Below are 22,046 nucleotides of genomic sequence, written 5' to 3'. Positions count from 1 at the left end.
AAACAAAATTTTATAGTCCTCTATGTACTTTCCCCAGGCTCCATATGCTGCAGTAGCTTCCATGTGTGTACCCAGCTCTAAGCACACTGGATGGGCCATGCATTGATGACACTGGTGGAGACAAAGGCAGTGGGGCCAGCTAAGGTTGGGAATGGGCAGAGTTAATGCCTGTGCCATGATTCTGGGTCTCTGTTTCCTGTATGCTGGCTGTGGCTAGATGCACGTGTGTGTGTGACTGTAGGGAAAAGAGGCAACACACACACAAACACAGGTGAAGACTCTAGGAGTCAAGGTTTTGGGGGCAGAGGGTATGTAAGCTATGTTTGGGGACTAGGAAGAGCCCATAATGGAGACAAAGACTGTGACTCAGAGAAGAGGGAGACAAGTAAGAAGCTATTTCACAGGCTTGCTCTCCCACATACTGGGGTTACCTTTTTGTATTAATCTATTTTCCATTGCTATCACAAAATATCTAAGACTGAGTAATTTGTAAAGTAGTAATTTTATTTAGCTCATAATTCTGGAGGTCTGAGCACATGACATCAGCTTCTGTTCACCTCTGGAGAGGACCTCATGTGGATGACATCACAATCATGAGTGCATACAGGAAAGAGAGATTGCATGATGGGACAGGAAGCCAGTGAGACCAATCTTGCTCTTTTCAAAGAACCTGCTCTCTCCAGAGCTCACTTTGAGACCAGTATTAATCTTTTCCCATGGCAATAATCTAATTACCTTCCATTGGGCACCACCTCTTAATGGTTCCACTACCTCTTAACCCTGCTACATTGGGGACCAAGTTTTCAAGACAAGAACCTTTGTGGGACAAAGCACATTCAAACCAGAGTACTTAACATTTTGGGCAGCTCAGTAGGAATGCCTGATGCACCATCTCGGCTTCTGCCAAGACTGAGCAGATGGGTGGGAGTGGAGAGTGGTGAGGTGGAGCCCATCATGTCCAGACTCCAACCTGCACTTTTCATGCCAAGAGTTAGGTGGCCTACATGGCCTTATTGTTCATAATATACGGGAGCAGCTGAGTGACATTCCAGGGAGCGTTGTGAAGCAATATTTGCCAGGGTAGAAACTCAGTTCACCAGGCACAACCTCATCCATTCATCTCTGAGCTTATCAACCCCGTACCCTATGGTGTCCTAAGTACTAGAGATCTGTGTGTCCAGACTTCAGGAACTGAGCCTGCCCAGGTTTTTGGTGGAGGGATCTGCAAGCTGGTACAGTGCACTGGGCTCCAGCAGTGAGAAAGATCCAGCAGATGTGCCATGCCCAGCCCATCCTTCAGCCTCACCTAACCAACTCACCTCTCATCAACTCCCGCTGGGAACTATCTGCCACCACTGAATGCCCTTCCCTGGGTGGAGCCTAATCCTTGTACCAAGTTACACTGGCGCCAGGCCTCATTTCTTCAACTCTTCCAGGGAAAACATAATTTGCAATGAAAACATGACATGAATGGCAAGCTAGGCCTGGCGGTCACAGCTGTCCTCACTTTATAACCTGCTGGGGTCTCCTGTAGCCTGGGGCATTTGTTTTGCTCACCAGCAGGGGGATCAATGAAAGCAAGTAGGACAAAGAAACAGCTCTCCCTGGGTTCTGAGTGACACCAGGCCAGGTCTACTGCCACCACCTCCCTCTGCTCTCTGCAGTGTCTTCTCTGAGCAGTTTCCCCCACCTAATTCCTCCCTTCTCCAAGTCCTGATTGTGCTTTGCGCTTAGGAGAGAATGCTGGGGGACATCTCAGCAGAGCCTATTCAGCAATGGCCTGTTTCTTTCTTTGCTTTCAGGCCCAGCTCTTGCTAGGTCTGGGGAATGCTTTCTCTCCTTGTGCCCTATTACCTGCTTGTTCTTCCTCTCTGGATATCGCATCTGCACCATAGGACCCTACTGGTCACAGTCCTTAGGCAGCCTATGGCCTCACTAACTTCATGTTTTGGTCTCTTTAAACTTCTACCACAAAGAAGAAAAGTGGAATTTGACCATCAGGCACATGGGGGTGATGGTTCTCTGTTGTAGGGAAGGGCTGAGGTACCACACACACCTCTGGTGGTGATGCCTGGCCTGACTCCCACAGCCTGCTGGAATTCAAAGACCAAGATGCAGTGACTCCTGTTTATTTACAGTGCTTTCTACCAGGCCCTCATGTTCATGACTTCACATAACCCTACTATCTTGTGAGGTAGTTTGCATCCTCCTCATTTCACAATTGAGGAAAGCAAAGCCCAGATTCATAAAGGGACTTGCGAAGGTCACTGAGGTCATAAGTGGCGGGTGAAGGCAGAATCTAGGCTACTGAATCCCAAAGCCTGTGATCATTCTGACTTTGGGTTGTGGATGCAGGACTAAGGGATTATCCCAATGTCGGTGGTGGGATAATGCCTGCATGAGCTGGGACTGTCATGATGATGAGGCCCTCAGGAGCGACCTGGGTTGAGAGTCATGCTCCACACTTGCAGTACAGAGTCACGGCGGGTTGTGTAGGGTAAATGTTTGATGCGGAACCAGTGTCTGGGGACAACATTCCCACTGGGTGTATACAGCTTCTCTCCACGGCTGCCCAAGAGGCTGCGCAGGGCCATGTTGCCTGTCAGAACTTTCTCGTAGAACTCCACTCCACCCCGCCCATAGGCTGCAGAGAGTGAGGCCGTGCGGCGGTCGAGCCAGCCTTCCAAGGCATGAGTGAGAGAGTCTGTGGAGAATGCATAGGCCACGAAGCCTGCCACTGCTGCCGCCAAGTTAAAGGCAGCTCGTAAGTTCATGGGGCCTCCATAGAGCCCCAGTGCATGCTTGGCACTCACAGTCAGTGCCCAGGTTCCTGCCAGGCAAGCTGGGGCTGGCAGGGCCTGCAGGGCAGAGGCGCTGCTCTCTAGGTACATCACCTCTCTGGCCAAGGCGAACTTCTGGGCATCAGGGGTCAGTGTCAGGGCCTCTTTTAGCCGAGTGCCTGCTGGGCTCTGCCAGTTGATACTCTGCCCATGTATGATCACAGGATGGTTAGTGTTGGTCGTTGGGCCACCCAGGAAGTTGGCAGGGATGCCCACTACAGCACCAGAAGGGAGTCTTGGGAAGCCAGCACTCACAGGATGGAAGGTGAAGGCGGTGAAAGGTTTGTAGCAGTGGCCTGAGGGGATGCCCATGTCCTGTAGCACATCTTGGAAGAGGCTCTGCAGCTGTGGGGCAAGTGGGGCTGGCTGGCCCTGAGGCCAGTACTGGTAAAGCCACTGGGCAACAGGATCCGCGAAGAGGTGGTAGGAGATTTGAGCTCCAAACAGGCTTGTGCAGGAGCCCACTAAGAGGGCTGTCCTGTGTCTCTGGACAAAGGCTGTGGCCCACCACAGGGGACCAGCCATGAGTGCTGCTTACTGCTGACAACCTGGCCAAGAAAGAGAGAAGTCAGCTGATGGTTCCCAGGACTGCCTGCAGACTAAACATCCAAGGGCCATATCCTTCTTAACTGAAGCAATACTGCACTGTGGTTAAGAGCATGGGCATCAGAGCCAGATCTCCTGAGTTTAAAGCACTGTTTCTCCACATGCCAAGCAAGCATGTAACAATGGATCAACAAGAGAGGCTGCCATGAGTACATGAATGTACATAAAACAGTCAGTGTTTGGAACAGTAGAGACATCCCTTATGGCAATGGCTATAATTACTATTTTTATTCCCACGGCGAGGCACAGCACTAAGTACCCAACTGCCTCACCACACCTCCCCATCCATCCTGTACTGAAGCCCTGTGATACTAATTTATAAATGAATCACATGTTCAATTTACGCAGTACTTACTATATGCTAGACACAGTTCTGAGAGCTTTGCATATACAGTTGTCTAACAGTATTTGTGAGGGTTTGGTTCGAGGGCCCCCCACAGATATCAAAATCCAAGGATGCTCAGGGGTTTTCTATAAAATGGTGTAGTGTTTGCATATAATCTGTGCATATTCTCTCATATACTTTAAATCATCTCTAGATCATTTTTAATATCTAATACAAAGTGAATGTTATAAATAGTTGTGTGACTATTTGTTTAGGAAGTAAAGACAAGGGGGAAAAAAAGCCTGGGTGTTCAGTACAGACACAATTTTTCTTTCTAATATTTTCAATCCTTGGTTGACTCCATAGATGAGAATCCACAAATATGGAGGGCCAACTATATTAGGGCAAAAAAAGTGCCTGCAACACTAAAAAACATAGAAATATTTATGTGAATATGTGAGTATATGCACACACACAACACATACATAAATCATCTCATATCTACAGGGGATTGGTCCCTGGACCTCTGCTGATACCAAAAACTGTGGTGCTGAAGTCTCTTACATAAAATGGCTTAGTATTTGTACACAACATATGTTCATCTGCCCACATATTTTTAATGATCTCTAGATTACTTACAGTACCTCATACAATGTAAAATCTAATTATATAGTTTTGATGTGGCCTTGATTAGGGAATAATGACAAGGAAAAGCTGGTACATGTCCAGTAGAGATGAAAAAAGTTTTTTCCAAGTATTTTTAATCTGCACTTTGTTGAATCTCCAGCTGTGGAACCCAGGCATACAGATGGCTGACTATACTATCTAACAATAAAGTCTTCACAACCCCCAAGACCTCTACTATGATTGTCCCTATTTTAAGGCTGTGAAAATTAGTGCAAGGACAGGTTAAGTAAACTGACCAAAATCCCAAGCTAGAAAAGAAACCAAACCTGCCTACCCACCCTGGTCTTGGACCTCTAGCCTCCAGTACCTTGAGAAAATACAACTTCTGCCAGTTAGGCCACCCGGCCTGTGGCACTGGTCATGGCAGCCCTAGCCAACAGGCAGAGTAGATGAATACAGGCTGTCAGGCATGTACAGCAAACGTTCCATTTCAGAAAACTTATGCTAAATTACAAACATACAAAAGTAAACTAAATAGTACATTAGCTCCAATCATGAACTCATAGCCAATACTGTTTCATTTCAGTCACTCCTCTGACTGGTTTATTTTGAAACACCACGGGAACCCTATCAAATATGTCACTATTAATCACAATTATTCAACTTTGGCTAAAGCTTACTGTATTCCTGCAGTGTCTAATTATCAGTGAGTCGCTGCATACCGCTGGCCTATTTTAATCAAGATCTTGGGCTAGGGGTGTAATACGGTGTTGGGCCTTTGCCTAGCATGCCGAGGCCCTGGGTTTGATCCCCAGCACCGCAAAACAACAGACATTTACAAAGATCATCACTTGGGGAGCCTTTCTTCCAAAAGACGAAACAGGCTAGGAAATTAGGGGCTTGGCCAAAATCGTCGTGTCCCGTCCGGTAGTGCTGTGTTGTCCCCAGCCTCCACGCCTCCCGTCTCCCACCTCCAGCGCGCGCGCTCACTAGGGTCGCTTTCGGAGGCTTTGCCCTACAGTTCCCAGCGGCTGGACGAGAAGGCTGCAGGGCCCTGTCAGAAGGGGCCCACTACGCTTCCACCCTGGGTCCCCAAGGCCACTCTCCGAAGGCTGCACACGCTATAGCGGGGTAACGAGGTAGGAGGGGAAGTTACAGGGTGGGCACGACTTCCCCCTAGGCGAGCTCACCTCCTCTGGGACTACCGGGGACGCGGCGACACGTGCACGGGGCGGGACTCCTGCAAAGGCTGCCGGCCCAGGCTCGAGGGCGGGGACTCCAGGGGGCGGGGAACTCGGAGAGCCGGGATAGGAGCGGAGGCCGGGAGCGCGCGCGACTCGGCGGACGCGACGCTGCGCAGGCAGCATCACGCCGGCTGCCCAGGCCTGCGCCGGAGGCTCCACCCCAAGGGAGCACCTTGGCGCGCTCTGCTGGCCTCGGAAACCGCTGCCTGAAATTTAGGTCATCCGGTTTAACCCTGGAAGGAACGGCAGTCCCGCGTGTCACGAGTCCCACTGGGGCCATTTCCCATCTGACTGCCAAGTCTGTGGTGGCTTTTCCTGTCTGGAAGCGTTCACGGGCCGACATTTATTATTATTGCGTCTGCTGCCCATCAGCTGCTCCCAAATGCTTTACTCTGTGCAGTCTACGGAGCAGCGTCACATAGCCATTTCGTCCCAGCAGCAGTGTGAGGTAGATCAGGGACCAGCTTGCCTGTGAGCCAAACAGTTTGCCACCCGATTTTGTAAACAAAGTTTTATTGGAACACAGTCATCCTCATCCCTTTACATGTCGATGGCGGCTTTCCTCCTAGAAGGCCAGACTGGCTAGGACAGCCTGGCTCACAGCGTAATATTATTTGGCCCAGTGAAGAATCTGTGGATCCCTGAAGTCAATTATCCCCACCTAGTATGCTTTGGGGCAACCCCCCCCCCCATCCCTATGTACTGTATTTCCCATTATTGCCTCTGCCTCCATACAGATTCTGTCTTATCCGTGTAGCTAATTCTCCCAACTGGGTCTGGCGTCTGTGTCAGGCTTTCTCTTCCATTCCAGCTTCTGGGGAACAAGGCTCACCTCCTGGGCAGAAAGGTGAGGATGTTAAGAGACCTGGAGGCATATGGGTCTTGGAGACAGGCTTAGGTCAAGGTTAGCAGCTTATGGACTTAGCTGACAATCATGCCTAGGCATGCTGCAGCCAGCCTAAGCAAGGAGACCTTAAATGTAAACGATGTCATTTCTTGGTCTTTGGTTTCCTTCTCTCTAAAGTGAAGAAAATATCTGCCTCAAAGGGGCCAATTATACTCCTCATCCTAGGAAAATAGCTACATGGACTGGTCCTTTGTTTTGTAGAACCCGGGGGAGAGGCACTTCAAGTCATGTGTCCCTGAAAAGGAAAATCTGATTTGGGATCATGCCTTCAAACTTGGCCTTGAAAAGCACCCTGTTTACCACAAAGGGCTTCAGGAATAGATGTAAATCTGGCAAAGACAAAAAGCTTCAGATGTTGGAGCCAAATTGCCTTGGTTAAATCTGACTCTGTCCATCCTTTTCTGGCTATGTGATTTTGGGCAAGTGAACCTCTCTGAGCCTAATGTTCTCATCTATAAAACAGGGATGAGAGTACCACCTACCTCCTATTGTTGCTGGGGATAAAGTGAATTCATATATGTATAAGGTCCAGCACAGTTTGTGCAATCTAGTTAATAGTGATTATTATTAATCAGTTCATTTCTGAGATCCCACCTTTGCCCGCTCAGTTATTTGTTTGTAAATGGTGCTGTGACCATAGCAAAAAATCTATGATATTATAGAGTTACTGCTTATTTTGTCAGGTAGGATAGCAGTTTGGGGTTTATATAAGCCAAAAAAATCCTTATTACAGATGCATATTGAAGTACTTATAGGTGAAACAACATAATGTCATAATGTTTTGTCTGATTCAGGTAAAATGAAACAGAGGCATAGATGAAATAACAATGACAAAATGTTAGTTATTGTTGAAAGGGCATAAAAGGTTTAATTCTTCATTTTACCATGCTCTACTTTTGTGTGTTTCACAATTTCCATAACAAATTGCTGTTTAAAAATGTGCTTTTAGAAGTAGGCTGGTCAACTATAGTACATAAAAACTTTTGTATTCCTCACAAGTGCAAGGTCCTGAGTTCGATCTCTCGTACCAAAAACAAAAACAAAAACAAAAACAAAACACTTTTGTGTATCAAAGAACACTGTCATGAAAAGTGGAAAGAAAATCCACATAACAGGAGAAAATATTGCACATTATACATATGATAAGGATATTGTACCCAGAATATGTAGAATATGGATACATAGAATATGTGTAGAACTCATAACAACTCAACAAATAATTAAATTAAAAATAGGAATATGACTCAAGTAGAACTTTCTCCAAAGAAGATATACAATAGGCAAAAAACATATAAAAATATGCTCACCAATATTAGTCACTAGGGAAATTCAAATGAAAATCACAATAGGATACTACTTTATAACCACTAAGATATTTATAAAACAGAAAATAACACTGTTTAGGAGGCTGAGGCAGGAGGATCAGTTGAGCCCTGGAGTTTGAAGTCATCCTGGGCAACATAAGGAGACCCTGTCTTAAAAACAGAAAGAAGAAAGGGAAGGGAAGGGAGGGGAGGGGAGAGAAGGGGAGGGGAGGGGAAAGGGGAAGGCAGGCTGGCCAGAATGTGGCCAATATCTAGCTCTGTCAGCACAGGCTGCTGGAAGAATGGGGGGTGGCACTTTGCTGCTGCTGTCTGATGGAACCTGAGAACAGCAGGTAATGAGTCTCTTCTCTCCTGGGAGTCTTCTTTTTGGCAATGTCTTTCTGGGGGTCTGGGAGAGGCTGGCGTGGCCCAGGGTGGGTCACCGTAGTCCAGGACAAGGGCCTGCTCCTACCTTCAAGCCCCTGTCCTCTCCCTGCCCCCTGGCCCTGACTTGGGACTGCTCCCTGGGTCTGCCTTCTCCCCGCTTCTTTCTTCGCACTACTTGTGGTTGGGTGAAACTTTGGTTTGCTTATTCAGTCCAACACATTTATTTAGCACCTACAATCATAAGAAAATAAGATAATCTGCAGCAGGGATAAGGCTGATAAGGAACTAAAGCTGGATGATAGGGTTATAAAAAGTAGGCTAGGGGGGTTCTTTAGCTAAGGTGGTCAAGGAAGGCCTCTCTGATGAGGGATGTTTGAGATGAGACCTGCATGATGGGGAGAACAAGATGGAGATGGGGTGGAAAGCATCCCCAGCAGAGAAGGCGGCTAGTTCCCAGGCCATAGGGCAGGAACGGGATAGTGTGTTTGCTAGAATAGAGTGAGGCATGGGGGAAGGTGGTGGTGAGCTGGGGGAGGTGGACAAGGGCTATGTTGCCAAAGTCGTGAGAGAGGTCATTGCATTTCACTGCAATTGTAACCTAGACAAGAGCTGGTTAGTGGAGAGAGGAGCAGGAATGTCTGACTCCTGGAAGAGAGAACAGGAGGTGAGGAATACAGACAGCTCTTATCTGTGAAGGGAGTGGAGTGGGGTGGTAGCTCAAGGTGCACCTGGGGTCTAAGAAAAGTTTTGCTTCATTTTGTAAGGTGCATTTATATGATAATTAGCTGAGAGAGAAATTAAGGATGCCAGAAAGAGGGACCACTTCAAGAAGCAAAGGAACAGTTCATCTCTGTAACAAGAGGGAAGCTGTGGTCCATGGGCTCCAGCTGGTGACTCTTGCTGGGATGATGAAGTCAGTTTTACTAGTTTGCTTTTTCTTTTTTTCCCTCAGTGACATATGGAGCAAGTTTGTCTGTGGAGAATATAGTTGGAGGGGGTGGAGAAGGTTTGAAAAAAGATGTAAAAATTTCACTTGAGGAAAGAGAAAGGATCCATGGGGAAAATGTAATGTGTGTTGTGCAGATTGAGCACATTGAGATCTGGGTCAAAAATGTAGTGTGGCTGATTTTCTTTATGTGCAGGTACAGGGATCAGTAGATGGTTAGTTGAGTTTAATCAGAGCAAGGATTTGGCAGTCAAGTACAAAATGAAGAGAAGGAAGCAAGGTTGTTGAGAGTTTGCAAAGAAGTGATCATGTAGACCATAAACTCTAAGCTAAGGAGGCAAGTAGTGAGGGTCTGGGGTGTGGTGATTAAATATTGCACAGTGTCTTACTACTTTGCAGAAGGAAGAAGTGGCAAGATCATTGGCTCACTGGAACATAAGGATTGTTGGGATGGGGTCAACAGAGTAAGCCACGTAGAAATATAGGAAGAGGTGGTTAGAGGATGGGATTTTCAGGGGAAGGGGTGGGGGGTGTTGAGGATTGAATCCAGGGACTCAAACATGCTACACATGCATTTTGCCACTAAGCTACCCTGGGGATGGGATTCTTGAACATTTCAGAGGCAGTGTTAACCCTGGTGATGACAAGGTCAAGGGTATGACTGTGGGAGCAGATGGCTGAAGGAGCAGGAAGAGAAGATTAATGAGTTGAGGAGGCATGTTAATCATTTCTCCCGATATTTAATGATGTTTAACATCTGAAGGGCTTTGCCAATCCTAGAGAGACTTCCCCTCCCAGGGCTACGTGATTCCTAGTGATAGCAATGGCATCAACATCTCTGTGCTGTCTTTCCATTAATTAAATTCCAGGTACAATCAAAACAGGATTGTATTAAGAGACTTATAGGTAGGTGATTGGATCATGGGGACTGTTTGAGTAGATAGTATTGATGCTTATAGCTGAATGTGTTAGGAAGTGGGACCCAGCCAGAGGTGAGTCACTGGGTATGACTTTGGATGGAACATCTCTTACTGGAACCCTTTTCCAGAGCTGTGCTTCCTGGTCATCAAGAACTAAGCAGCTCTGCCCCACAATGCCCCTTTGCCATAATGGCTCTGCCTTGAAACCAGCTTGACCATGAACTGATGTGAGACCAAAAGTGACTCCATTTTGCTAATGTGAGACCAGAATGACTCCATTTTGTCCAAAATGGAGCAGTCTCCTTTGTTCTTTCAAATTAATGATTAAATGTGCTTAATCTGGGACAAAAGACATGATCTGTAACTCAAGATTCCTAAGCTCATTACTCAGCCATCTGTTTGCCCTAGAAACAAGTGTCCCGGGCCCACTATCTATAGGGCAATCTGTTAACGTGCTGACTATCCACACAAGGTGGTCATGACCATGAGTCAAGATGTCTGCTGACCATCAGTACGTGACAGTAGACCACTAACCTTTGTCCCCATTTTTCTTGTAAAAACCTATACGTAATCCCCTTCAACCCCCAATGAGCCTAGCCAATCAAAATTCTACACTTCATACTTGCTAAATGTTAACCAATCATATGGCTGCTAATGACCGAAGCTTGCTGTAATCTCAATAAAAACCCTGCTAATTTGGAACTCGGGGCTCTCAATCTCGATCCGCTGTGTCGGTGACAATTGAGAGTCCCTGCTTAAGCTTGCGTAAACGACCCTCGTGTGCTTACATCGGAAACGGCCTCCTGGTGGTCTTTGGGACTTCGTAATCTGGGCACAACACTGAACCCTCTGAAACTGTAAGTCAAATTAAACTTCACCTCCTTTAAGTGGTGGGTGTAGGGTACTGTGTCCCAGCAATGGGAGAGCTGACTAACGTAGGAGGTAAAGAACAGATTCTCTTGAGCTTTGTCCAGAAAAAGAAGGGATGATTTGTAAGGCCAACCCTACTCCTTGGACTGGCTGGGCATGGGGCTTCTCAAGGATGGCCATGTTTGTATTTTCCCCTGGGCTGCCTCTTGGTGCATCTGCCTTTTCCCTGTGTTTTCCAAACACCCTAAATCCACTTCCTTATTGCCTTCTAATTTGATTGCTCATAGCCTATTGTGGCTGTCCCACTCATCTTTTCTACTTCATCACCATTCAGCTTCTGTTCCTGCTGTTAGCTTGCTGTCTCTCTCTCTTCCCTACTCCAGATTCCTGAGAGAGGGGATCAGAACAGCACAGCTTATCTTTTATACTAGACTCTCAGACCCTGCCTATCATTTGCTCAGCACCCTCTGGGTACCGTGCTTGTTCTGCTCTGATTGGATTCCCTGTTCTGAGAAGCGGGAGGGCTGCATGGGCTCTGTACTTAGGGGTAAGTGGCTGCTCCTTTCCTTAGTGCTCCTGGAGAGGGAGCCTCCTGCAAGATGTCTTCCAGAGAGATGGATCTCTTTGCATTCATGATGAAAGCCCTCTCTTTGATGCTGTCTAAAGAAAGCAGGGAAAGTGCCCTGTGGTTGAACCACAAGGGGAAGGGTGTGAGTTCTGCATAAAGAGTACTGAGACTGCATGACTTTGGAAAAGACCTGAGAGAGAACTGAGCCAATCAGCCCATTTCCCTGCCTCCAGGGGATTCATACTCCAACCATCCCCACTCTGAGCACTGGCCTGACACCATGCCTGAAGGCTTAGACAGAGAGCTCTAGTGCTCTTCAGAGTAAGATTTCACTTCTCACCCCACCCCATCATCTGATGCTCAGACTGCAGCTTAGCTACTGGAGAATGGGAGATGAGTGGGTGGAGGTGGCAAGGTGACTAAAGAGATGGGGTGGTAAGGAATCAGCTCCCCTCCCTCAACATATAAACTCTGCAATCCCAGCAGTAGTTAATAGTTATTGTGTAGTTACTGTGCATCATGCTACCATCATTATTAGCTCATTTAATCTCGCAACAATCCCAGGAAATCAATGCTATTATTTCCACTTGTTTAATGAAAGGCAGGAAAACTATGCAGAGGTATTAAATTGATAGAGACCGTACCCTTATTTACCAGAATGGGGTACATTCCACATCAAAGCTCTGGATTCTAAATTCACCTGTTAGGTTCAAGTCCTATTTTTCCTATAGCAAACATAATGTACATAATGTAAATGGATATTAGTAAAATATGGCTGCAGCCCTGATGGGGCAAACCTGCCAACTGATTTCCTTTTTTTGTTTGTTTGTTTGTTTATTTGGGTTTTTGTTGTTGTTGTTGTTATTAGTTTGTTTATTGGTGGTAGTGAGGATTGAACCCAGGGCCTTCACACTTGCCTACATCCTGGACCTTATTTATTTATTTATTTATTTATTTATTTATTTTTGAGATAGGGTCTTTCTAAATCACTCAGGATGGGCTTAAAAACTTACAATCTTCCGGCTTCCTGCTCCCAGAGTGCTGGGATTACCCTTTGTGCCGCCACACCGGGTTGCCATCTGATTTCTTCAGGTCAGGCTGATTACTTTTAGAGGAAAGACATTTGCTAATTTATAGTTTTTCCATATTACATATTTTAAAGAACAAGTAATGAAATAAAATGTAAACATTATAATATAATATTTTTATGCCTAGAAATTCCAAATCTAAGAGTTTAAATAAAAAGTAAATCTAAAACTGTAACACTTCATTGATTGATTATCATGTTGTAAAGAAAAGAGTGGACTGGGAATGAGGAATTCTGAGTTCTGCCTAAACCTGGCTCTTCTGTTAATTTTGTTAATAAACTTATATGGGCATCAGTTTCCCCATGCCTGTCACAATAATAACATTTATAATTAATAAATGAGCATACTTAATCTGAAAATCTGAAATCTGAAATGTTCCAAATCCACTATGGACAAGGTGCTACAAATGGAAAATTTCACACCTATTCTTATGTGATGGGTCAGAGTCAAACACAGGCACAAAAAGTACTGTATAAAATTACCTTCAGACTATGCAGGTAAGATGTACATGAAATGTAAATGGATTTTGTGTTTAAACTTGGTCCCATGTCTAAGTTATCTTATTATCTATATGAAAATACTCCCAAATCAGGACAAATGTGGAATCTGAAACACTTCTGGTCCCAAGCATTTTGGATAAGGAATATTCAGCCTCTAGTTACTCTGTGTCTCAGAATGTTGTGGGGAACTGTGATGGTTAATTTTGATTGTCAACTTGACTGGTTTAAGAGATGCCAGGAGATTAGTAAAGCATACTTCCAGGCGTGTCTGGGTGGGACATGGGACTTTCTGCTCTCTTATTCTCAGATGTCACGAGTTGAGCACTTTTTCTCTGCCATGCCCTTCTGGCATGATGTTTCTGCATTGGAGTCAGCCATCCATGGACTGAAACTTCTGAAACCATAAGACAAATAAACCTTTTCTCCTTTAAGTTGGAGGTGTAAGGTACTTTTCCCCCCAATAATGGAAAGCTGACCAAGACATGATTATTGAGAAAATAGTTCACAAAATAAAAGTCCTTGAAAAAGAAAGCAATTGTAATTATTTCTAAAATGAAGGAATGGCAGCAAATTATCCTGAGAATCTTTGGTTATGTTTTTCTTGGACCTCAGAAAATGATGTAATAATCAAAGTGAATGCAAGAGAAAGAGAGTTGACCCCAAGATTCTTATTCACTCAGCCAGGCCTTGATCATATACATAATCCCTGGAGAACCTGGATAATTCTATAGAGAACCCCTAAACTTCAGATGGCCAAGAGTTTCACTACATGAACTTTTCTTATGGGATCCATTGCAGAAGAAAATACAGGTAAGTTTTCCTTGCTTTTTTCCACCTTAGGTGATCTAAGAAAAGAAAGGAAGAAAGGAACTCATGACAACTCATATTTGTGAGTTATTTTAGTTCATGGCTGGAATGGAGCTAAAGTTACAACTTGTCAGAAAAGGCCTCTACTGAGGCATCCACATCCAGCAGGTGGCAGATTCCCAACACTGTCAGTACAACCTTTGCAAGGGGCCACTGCCTCAGGATAGCCCTTGAAGGCAGGAAGAAAAATAAAAGAAATCTTGCTCTTGTTTATAGATACAGAAGCTGAGATAGCTTTATAAGTTTCTGTCAAAAAATATGGTGAAAAATTTGCTACAGGGAAAGACACATTGCCATTAACCCTCCTCAAAATATGTACTCCCCTTTGCTTCAAACACACCCATCAATCTTGCCCTTTTCTGAAGTAGTTCTGAAAGTCTTCTTTCATGAGTGTCTTCAGTTGTGCTGCTGTGGCTGCCTCAATGGCTTGAATAGAGTCAAAATGTTTACCTTTCATGGTCATTTTGCCTTCAGGGATGAGCCAGAGAATACACTATGTGTTTTTACAAGCCTGCCTTTCTGCTGGAAGGCACACAGCTGTGGTATTTACCATATTTTTGATCACCTAGTAAAGATAGTCATGAAGGAGGACTCCAAGAACTGCTTCAGAAAGTGGCAAGAATGATGAGATAAATGTGTTCAAAGCCAGGGGGAATATTTTGAGGGGGATTAATGGCAATGTGTTTGTTACTGTAATAAAAATTTTTACTTTAAACATTTACATATATTTTTATCATACCTCATATGTATATATACTTATGCATGGACAAATGAGTGGAGTGAATACACTCAAATATATTTGGATAATTATGGGTTATTACAACATCATTAGTCTTACTAATCTGTGCTATATGACTGGAATAATGTTAACAAACACAATCAAAGGGCCTGTTTTGACCAAAACACATCCATCAAGATTCCCGCCTCTTCACAATAACCTCCTGCCAGGGGCTGTGAGAGTGCAGCCTTTAAGTTTTCCAGTGGTTCCCAAACCAGTCTGTAAGCTCTGATCATCTCTGTGTCTCCTCCAGGTCCAGTCCCTCTTTGCCAGTGTCCACCGCTGGCACAGCGACTTGGGGAGCCAGTGTCTACACCAGTAGTGCTCATCCTGGGAGTGGCCAAAGCCAAGGTGAGTGGTACTGGTTCTGTGCAGAGGTGGGAGAGCAGTGCCCTCCCCAATCCATCTATTTCTGGCCCCCAGCAGCACCGCACCTCCCAAGACTCTCAGAAATAGTTGTCAGTGCTTAGCTCTTTGTCTCTTATCACAGTGGCTTACATCTTGCTCAGAAAGGCTTTGTTCCAGCACTAAATCTTGTACCAAGAAGCTTCAACCATTGCCATCATACTAATACCATTTTAGTTTTAGAAAGAAAAATTGTAATTTTAAATATTTTTATATCCACATTTAAATTTTTTTCTCTAGAAACTTTAATTCCAAAAATGGTTGGAATGTAAAACACAAAGGACCCCAGTGACCTGCAGGAAGTAAATGAGGAACTGACCTCTGGGTGATTTTTATTCTATGATCAGGTATGTGTTGAGAGCTTTGCTCTGCAGAGTCTTCATCTCCTCAAGCACTTTTTCTCCTGCTTTCTCTGGTAGTTGTGTTTGGTCTTTCATTTCTCTGCATTAAAAAACAAAAAACAAAAAAACAAAAACACAACAAAAGGATGCACTCCATAAAATATGAAACACCCAGCATTGCCAGTGAAGGCTGGAGTTTTTTTCTATATAAGGAAAGTTTTAATTATATTTAGCAAGAGTTTACTAACTGGTGACAATTCTCAGCTTGCAGGGGATTCAGACCTGCCCTCCAGTCTTGGCTGCATCAGCTTCCTAGCATAAAATCCTTAATGTCCAATCCCCACCTGTGGCTCATGCTAATTTCTATCTTGGGAATAGTTGTGATGATGAAATGAGAATTTATTCACAGAGATCCTGGTATGATGTTTTCTAAATGCTCAGTCAGCATTAGCTAGGTTTTCACCTTTATGAGTAAGGTAGATACACATGATTTTTGACTCTGATGATGCTACAGATTGTGGGCTGTGCACCTGATCTTGCAATGGCTGATGTGGGGCAAAGACTGACTGCGCATGACCAGAGATTTCTGGGTAGCACTTCAGCTGGATGTGGCATAAAACAAGGGTGGCAATTAAGGGGTATGATTGGGGGTTAAGATAAGGGCTTAGAGATTCGAAGTACCTGGGCTTCTTAGGGGTCAACTTGCCTCCTGGTGGGCTGGGGCCAAAGGTGAAGGTACAGATAGAGCTGCATTTGAGAGACTGTTGTGGTGTTTATACCATTCATATACTGGGGAGGAAATGATGGGTGTATTGATTGAAAGGACAGATGTTTAGTGCAAAGATTGTAAAATCAGTTATATGATCTGCCTGGAAAATGGGAGAATCCAATGTGAAATTAAATGATTCTGAGACATTTTCTTCCCTCTCTCCTTCTTTCCTCCTTCCCTCTCTTGTTTCTTTTCTTTCCTTTCCTTCCCTTTCCTTTCCCTTTCTCTTTCCTTCCTTCTTTCTTTTCGGTACTGGGGGTAGAACCCATGGCTAGGCAAGGCTCTACCACTGAGCTGCATCCCCAGCCCCAGATGGCAGTTTTAATGGGGGAAATTAAATACCATTTATATGTTATTTTTGTTCTGCTCCATTTGACCAACTTCTTGTTGCCTGTGGTATCTGACAGAGCTGTTGGTTTCTGATTGAGGCTGAAGTAAGACAGATGAGAAGCACCTGACTCATTTTTTCTGTGCAGGCTGGAAGAGGAAGATGGTTTGGCTAGTGGCCAGCATGTCCCTCCTGCTAGCCTCCTTCTGCTCCCTTTCACCCCTCCAGTGGACTGGGACAACTTGCGTCAGTATCCTCCCTGGCTATCAAATCGCCATTCTCTACTCCAACACGAGTGCAGCCAGACAGGCAGTGTGGTATCCACCACGCCCCACTCCCACCACATCAGCCATACTGTTGGCATTTGCTTATTTATTTTTATTAGCACATGTTTGCAGTACATAATGTTTACATTCCTTGTGTGGAGTTTGTACATGTACATGTTTTATCCCCTTTTCCTCCTGACCCTTCCCTTCTCCATCTTTTGATCCCCTTCCCATTTAAGAAAGATCTATCTCCTTTCTTTGTATTATCTACACTTTGTTTTGATCTTTATTTATAACTTGGGTTTCCCATATAAGAGAAACCATGCAATATTTAAAATTGCATGTCTGATTTATTTCACTTAACATTATGATCTCAAGATGCATCCATTTTCCTACAAATGACTCAAGTTCACATTTTTTATGGCAAGGTAGTCCTCCTTTATGTATAAATACTACATTTTCTTTATCCATTCATTTGTTGATGGACATACAGGCTGCTTCTTCTAAGGTTAGCTATGAATTGTGATGCTATAAACAATGGGTCAAATGAAATTTCTAGGTTTAATTTTCTGAGGCATCTCCACATTGATTTCCATAGTGATTGTGCCAGTTTACATTCCCACCGATAATGTAGAAGTGTTCCCTTTCCCCTGCAGCCTCTCCAGCATCTGCTATTATTTGATTTTGTGAAGATAGCTATTCTATCTCAAGTAAGATGGAATCTCAGTGTTTTTCATTTGTTTGTTTGTTTGTTTCCCCCCTCAGTACCAGGGATTGAACCCAGGACCTTGTGCTTGTGAGGAAGGCGTGGTGTCACTGTGCTAATCCCCCGGCCCTTCTCAGTGTCGTTTTAATTTGTATTTCTCCAGTGGCCAGCAATGTTGAGAATTTCTTCCTATATTTATTGCCCATTTGTACTTCTTCTGAGAAGTATCTATTCATTTCACTTGCCCATTTGTTGATTGGGTCTTTTATTTTGGGGCTCTAATTTTTTTGAGTTCTTTATTCTAGATACTGTATCGATCTCCTGTCCATGGAATAGCTGGCAAAATTTTTTCCCATTCTGTAGATTTTATTTTTACTCTGTTCATTGTTTCTTTTGCTGTATGAAAGCTTTTGAATTTGATATGACCGCATTTGCTGATTCTTGGTACTATTTCCTGTGCAACTGGGGTTCTGTTCAGAAAGTCTGCCTATGCCTGTGACTTCAAGAGTTTTACCTATTTTGTCTTCCAGAAGATTAAGTTCTTCTGTTTTAACATTTTTCTCTCTGATCCATTTTTTCTAATTTTATTTTTTATCAGTACACATTGTAGGATACAATGATTACATTCCTCCTGGGGACACGTATACATTCATAACACATCTTAAACTCTTTTTCATCCACTTCCCTTCCTTCCCTCTCCCTGCGCCCTCCATCCCTTGACCCCCTTCCCATTTGAGAAAGATCTATTTTCCTACTTCCTATTATCTTTTAATTTGTACTTTGTGTATATATTGTGTTTTTCATATAGGAGAAACGATGCAATATTGAAGCTGGAGTGTCTGATTTACTTCACTTAACATTATGGTCTCAAAATGCATCCGTTTTCCTACAAATAACTTGAGTTTATGTTTCTTTGTGGCAGGATAGTATTCTCTTGTGTATAAGTGGGGCAAAGGATCCTAATGGGTTGTATAAGGATGTTTACAGAATTAGATAAAAGTAAAAGAGAAAACTGAGGAGAAACAAGATAAAAAAAGAGAAAAAAGAAATTATATGGAGAATAAAAATAGAGAAAAAATTGAAGGGTGAAAAATTAAAAGGGAGAAGAAAAAAAACAAGGAATAAAGAAAGAATTAAGATTTAGAAAAAAAGAAGCAAGGAAAAAAAAGATAAAAGCAATTTCTCCAAGCACCAATAAACTAGTGAAGGAGAGTAGAAAATACGCACACACAGGGCCGGGGATTTAGCTCAGTGGTTCCGGCACCTGTCTTGTAAGCGCAAGGTCCCTAGTTCAATCCCTGGTACCAAAAAAAATTACACACACGTACACATACACATACCTACACACATGCTCAAAAATCAAACAAAAAATGAAAGAAAAAGAAATTTCTGCTTGATTTTGAATGCCTGTTTTTTTTTTCCAGGATCTGCAATTTTGGGGCAGTGTCCAAGTCAAAACATATCCGTGTTTGCACTGGTAGACAAAGAAGATAGTTAAACCCCAGATCTGCACTGGATGTAGGTACCAGCAGGCAGCAGGAGGAGTAAGGTGAGGGTGCCAATGCTGTGACTTTCAAATCCAGAGAATCGCAGCCTGGGCCTGGACTCTGGCTGTAGGAGCGAGGCCTGCATCCTTAAGCTCAAACTCCTGAGGAGGTTTCTTTTCCCTGCTTCCTGACTGTGGATATCTCCTAAGGCTGTCTCTTATCCAGTCAGTGTGGGAATATAACACCGGGAGCCCTGAAATGAAGCCGTGTGGCTGCTCTGAGTCCTAGGTTCAAACAATCAACTCTTCCCTGGAATGGCATCCTACCAACTACTCTGCAGGGATATGGCAGGCTCTTATAGTAGAGTCACTCATCAGCTGTTGCCTATCAAAGGACTCCAGTGTGGGAGCTGTCTCAGTAGACCACAGCAACCACTGGTCCATTCTGTTGCCCACTTTTTTTTCCCCTAGGGTCTCTTGGGATCCCTAGCTTCACTTTGTCTTTGGGTGTGGTTTCTCTTTCCCAGGAGCTGCAAGCCTGGAGCCTGGGAGAAAGTGCAGCCTATCTCTTCCCTTCTCTGCATTGTGTTCTGTCTGTTCAGTTTCTCACAGCTTATAATTTCCCTGTCAGATTTTCTTGGTTCACAGGATCTATTTTTTTCTTTTTTTCTTCTTGAAGTTGTTATTTTTCAGTATCTGCTTTCCAAATTTTGGAGAGGCTGAGTTGTTGTCACTTACCACTCCATTCTTTTCCCTCTGATCCATTTTGATTTTAATTTAGCACATGGTGATGATTATCCACACTCTTCTGCATGAGAATAGCTAGTTTTCCCAACACCATTTATTAAGGAGGCTATCTTTCATCCAGTGTATGTTTTTGTCCTCTTTGTCAATGATCAAATGGTGAAATGTGCTTAGGGTTATTTCTGTATCTCTATCTTGTTCTGTTGATCCTCATGTCTGTTTTGATGGCAGTACTATGCTGTTTTTATCACTGTAGCTTTGTAATATAACTTCAAATCTGAGATTATGATGCTTTCTGCTTTGCTCTTCTTACCTGGAATTACTTTTGCTATTCTGGGTGTTTTCTGATTTCACATGAATTTTAGAATTATTTTCTCCAGTTTTGTGAAGAATGCTATTGGTATTTTGGATAGGATTCTGTTAAATCAGTATATCAATTCTGGAAGTATGGCCATTTTGACTATATTAGTTCTGCCTACCCAGGAACAGAGGATAAATTTCCATTTTTTGATGCCCTCTTCAATTTACTTTTTTAAAGTACTGTGGATTTTAATAGAGAGGTCTTTCAATTTCTTGGCTAGGTTAATTCCAAAGTATTTAACCCATTTATGCCAAAGATTATAATTTTTTGAATTTTTAAATGAAATTAATATACGTTACCTAGAAATATTTCAGGAACAAGAATTTGAAGAGAAAACATTTTATTATGTTCCATTGTTAGGGGCATTCCAAAAATGGAACACTAGTCATTGAATGGCTAATTTTTTTGTGGTGCTTTTGTAAATGGTTATTTTTTTTTTCCAGAAAAGAACCTCTCTGTAACCCAAAATAGTCAAATCCCAAAAGTCCAACACAAGAACAAATGTTTAAAGCAATTAGAGAAATGCAACAAATTACTCAAAAATTTAAACCCATTAGAATTACAGGAGACTTTTCAATATAAACCTCAAAAGCATAGGAGAGCTTGGAGTGTCAAGCCCTAAAAGAAAACAATTTCTAATCCTGGCCAAAATATCCTGCAAAACTATCTTTAAAAGTACACATAATGAAATTCATGACCACCAAACCAGAACTCCAAAAACTTCTCAAGGATATCCTAGAAAGAGGAAATAAAGTTAGCTCTGAAAAAAAGTCTAATAGAATGAATATACCAGGTAGAGTGAGCAGTTAAGCACAAGAAAAAGATAGGGAATTAGCAACAGGAAAATAAGTCAAAACCTATCCATAAAAATGATCAATATGAATAGTCTTAGTTCCCAAATAAAAAGGCAGAGGTTGCCAGAATGAATTAAGAAACAAAATCCAACATTTTGCTGTATGTAAGAAACATATTTAATCCCAAAAGGAACTCATAGACTAAAAATCAAAGGATGGAAAACAATATTCCAGGCAATGTAAACCTGAAAAAAAAAAAAGCAGGTAGTATCTACCTATATTCAGACAAAATAGACTTCAAGCTAAAAATGATCAAAAGAGGCAAGAAGGTTACTACATATTGGTTAAGAGAATGATTCAACAGGAAGAAATAACAATTATTAATATATATACATTGAACAAAGGTGCACCCGACTTTATAAAACAGGAACTACTGGACATAAAAAACCAGATAAACACAAACACAATTATTGTGGAGGACCTAATACTCCATTATCACAGACAGTGATAGACATGATCAAAGGTCTAATAGACAGACCAACTAGACAAAAAATCAACAAAGAAATATCAGAGTTGAATAAAACTTTTGAACAAATGAACTTAATAGATATCCACACAACAACGGAATACACATTGTTCTTAGCAGCACGTGGAAATTTCTCCAAAACAAACCACATACTAGCCATTAAAGCAAGCTTAAGTAAATGTAAAATAACTGAAATTATACCATGCCTATTGTCAGATCATGGTACAATGAGGTCAGAAATCAATGACAAAATGCAGAAATTATGTAAATGCATGGAAACCAAACAGTATACTCTTAAATAAACAATGGATTACGGAATAAATCAAGGAAGAAATAAGACAGTTTCTAGAACTAAATGGTAATGCCAGTATGACATACCAGAACTTATGGGACACAATGAAAGCAATTCTATGAGAGACATTTATAGCTGTGAATGTCCAGATCACAAAAACAGACTGAACCCAAATAAGCAACCTAACAATGCACCTCAACGTTCTCGAGAAACAAGAACAGTCCTAACCCAAAGGTAATATGAAGAAGGAA

At 43.0% G+C, this 22,046-nt stretch overlaps 2 protein-coding genes and 1 long non-coding RNA gene across 4 annotated transcripts in view; 1 reads left to right on the top strand and 2 right to left on the bottom strand.

The window, feature by feature from the left end:
* Positions 1-483: 483 nt before the first annotated feature.
* On the bottom strand, positions 484-3,365 carry Tmem177 (transmembrane protein 177). The gene has a single exon (XM_021237498.2). The coding sequence runs from the start codon at positions 3,363-3,365 to the stop codon at positions 2,430-2,432; it is 936 nt and encodes a 311-aa protein (XP_021093157.1). The 3' UTR covers positions 484-2,429.
* A 10,471-nt stretch (positions 3,366-13,836) lies between these two features.
* On the top strand, positions 13,837-15,530 carry LOC110344019 (uncharacterized). The gene is made up of 3 exons (XR_002386287.1): positions 13,837-13,942; positions 15,031-15,128; positions 15,423-15,530. It is a non-coding gene; the product is annotated as an uncharacterized LOC110344019 (long non-coding RNA).
* Cfap221 (cilia and flagella associated protein 221) overlaps positions 15,502-22,046 on the bottom strand; it is a 159,260-nt gene continuing 152,715 nt past the window's right edge. For both annotated transcript variants that reach the window (XM_087198033.1, XM_087198036.1), the window contains one exon: positions 15,502-15,623. In XM_087198033.1, coding sequence (XP_087054159.1) covers positions 15,515-15,623 — 109 coding nt within the window. In that variant the 3' untranslated portion in view covers positions 15,502-15,514. The remainder of the gene's footprint in view (positions 15,624-22,046) is intronic.

Source organism: Heterocephalus glaber, unplaced genomic scaffold (assembly GCF_053883595.1).
Source record: "Heterocephalus glaber isolate CG9 unplaced genomic scaffold, H.glaber_assembly_v1.0 deba00000347, whole genome shotgun sequence".
NCBI classification, from domain to species: Eukaryota; Metazoa; Chordata; class Mammalia; order Rodentia; family Bathyergidae; genus Heterocephalus; species Heterocephalus glaber.
Note: the sequence above shows the minus strand (reverse complement) of the source record. Positions and strands in the feature narration are given on the sequence as shown.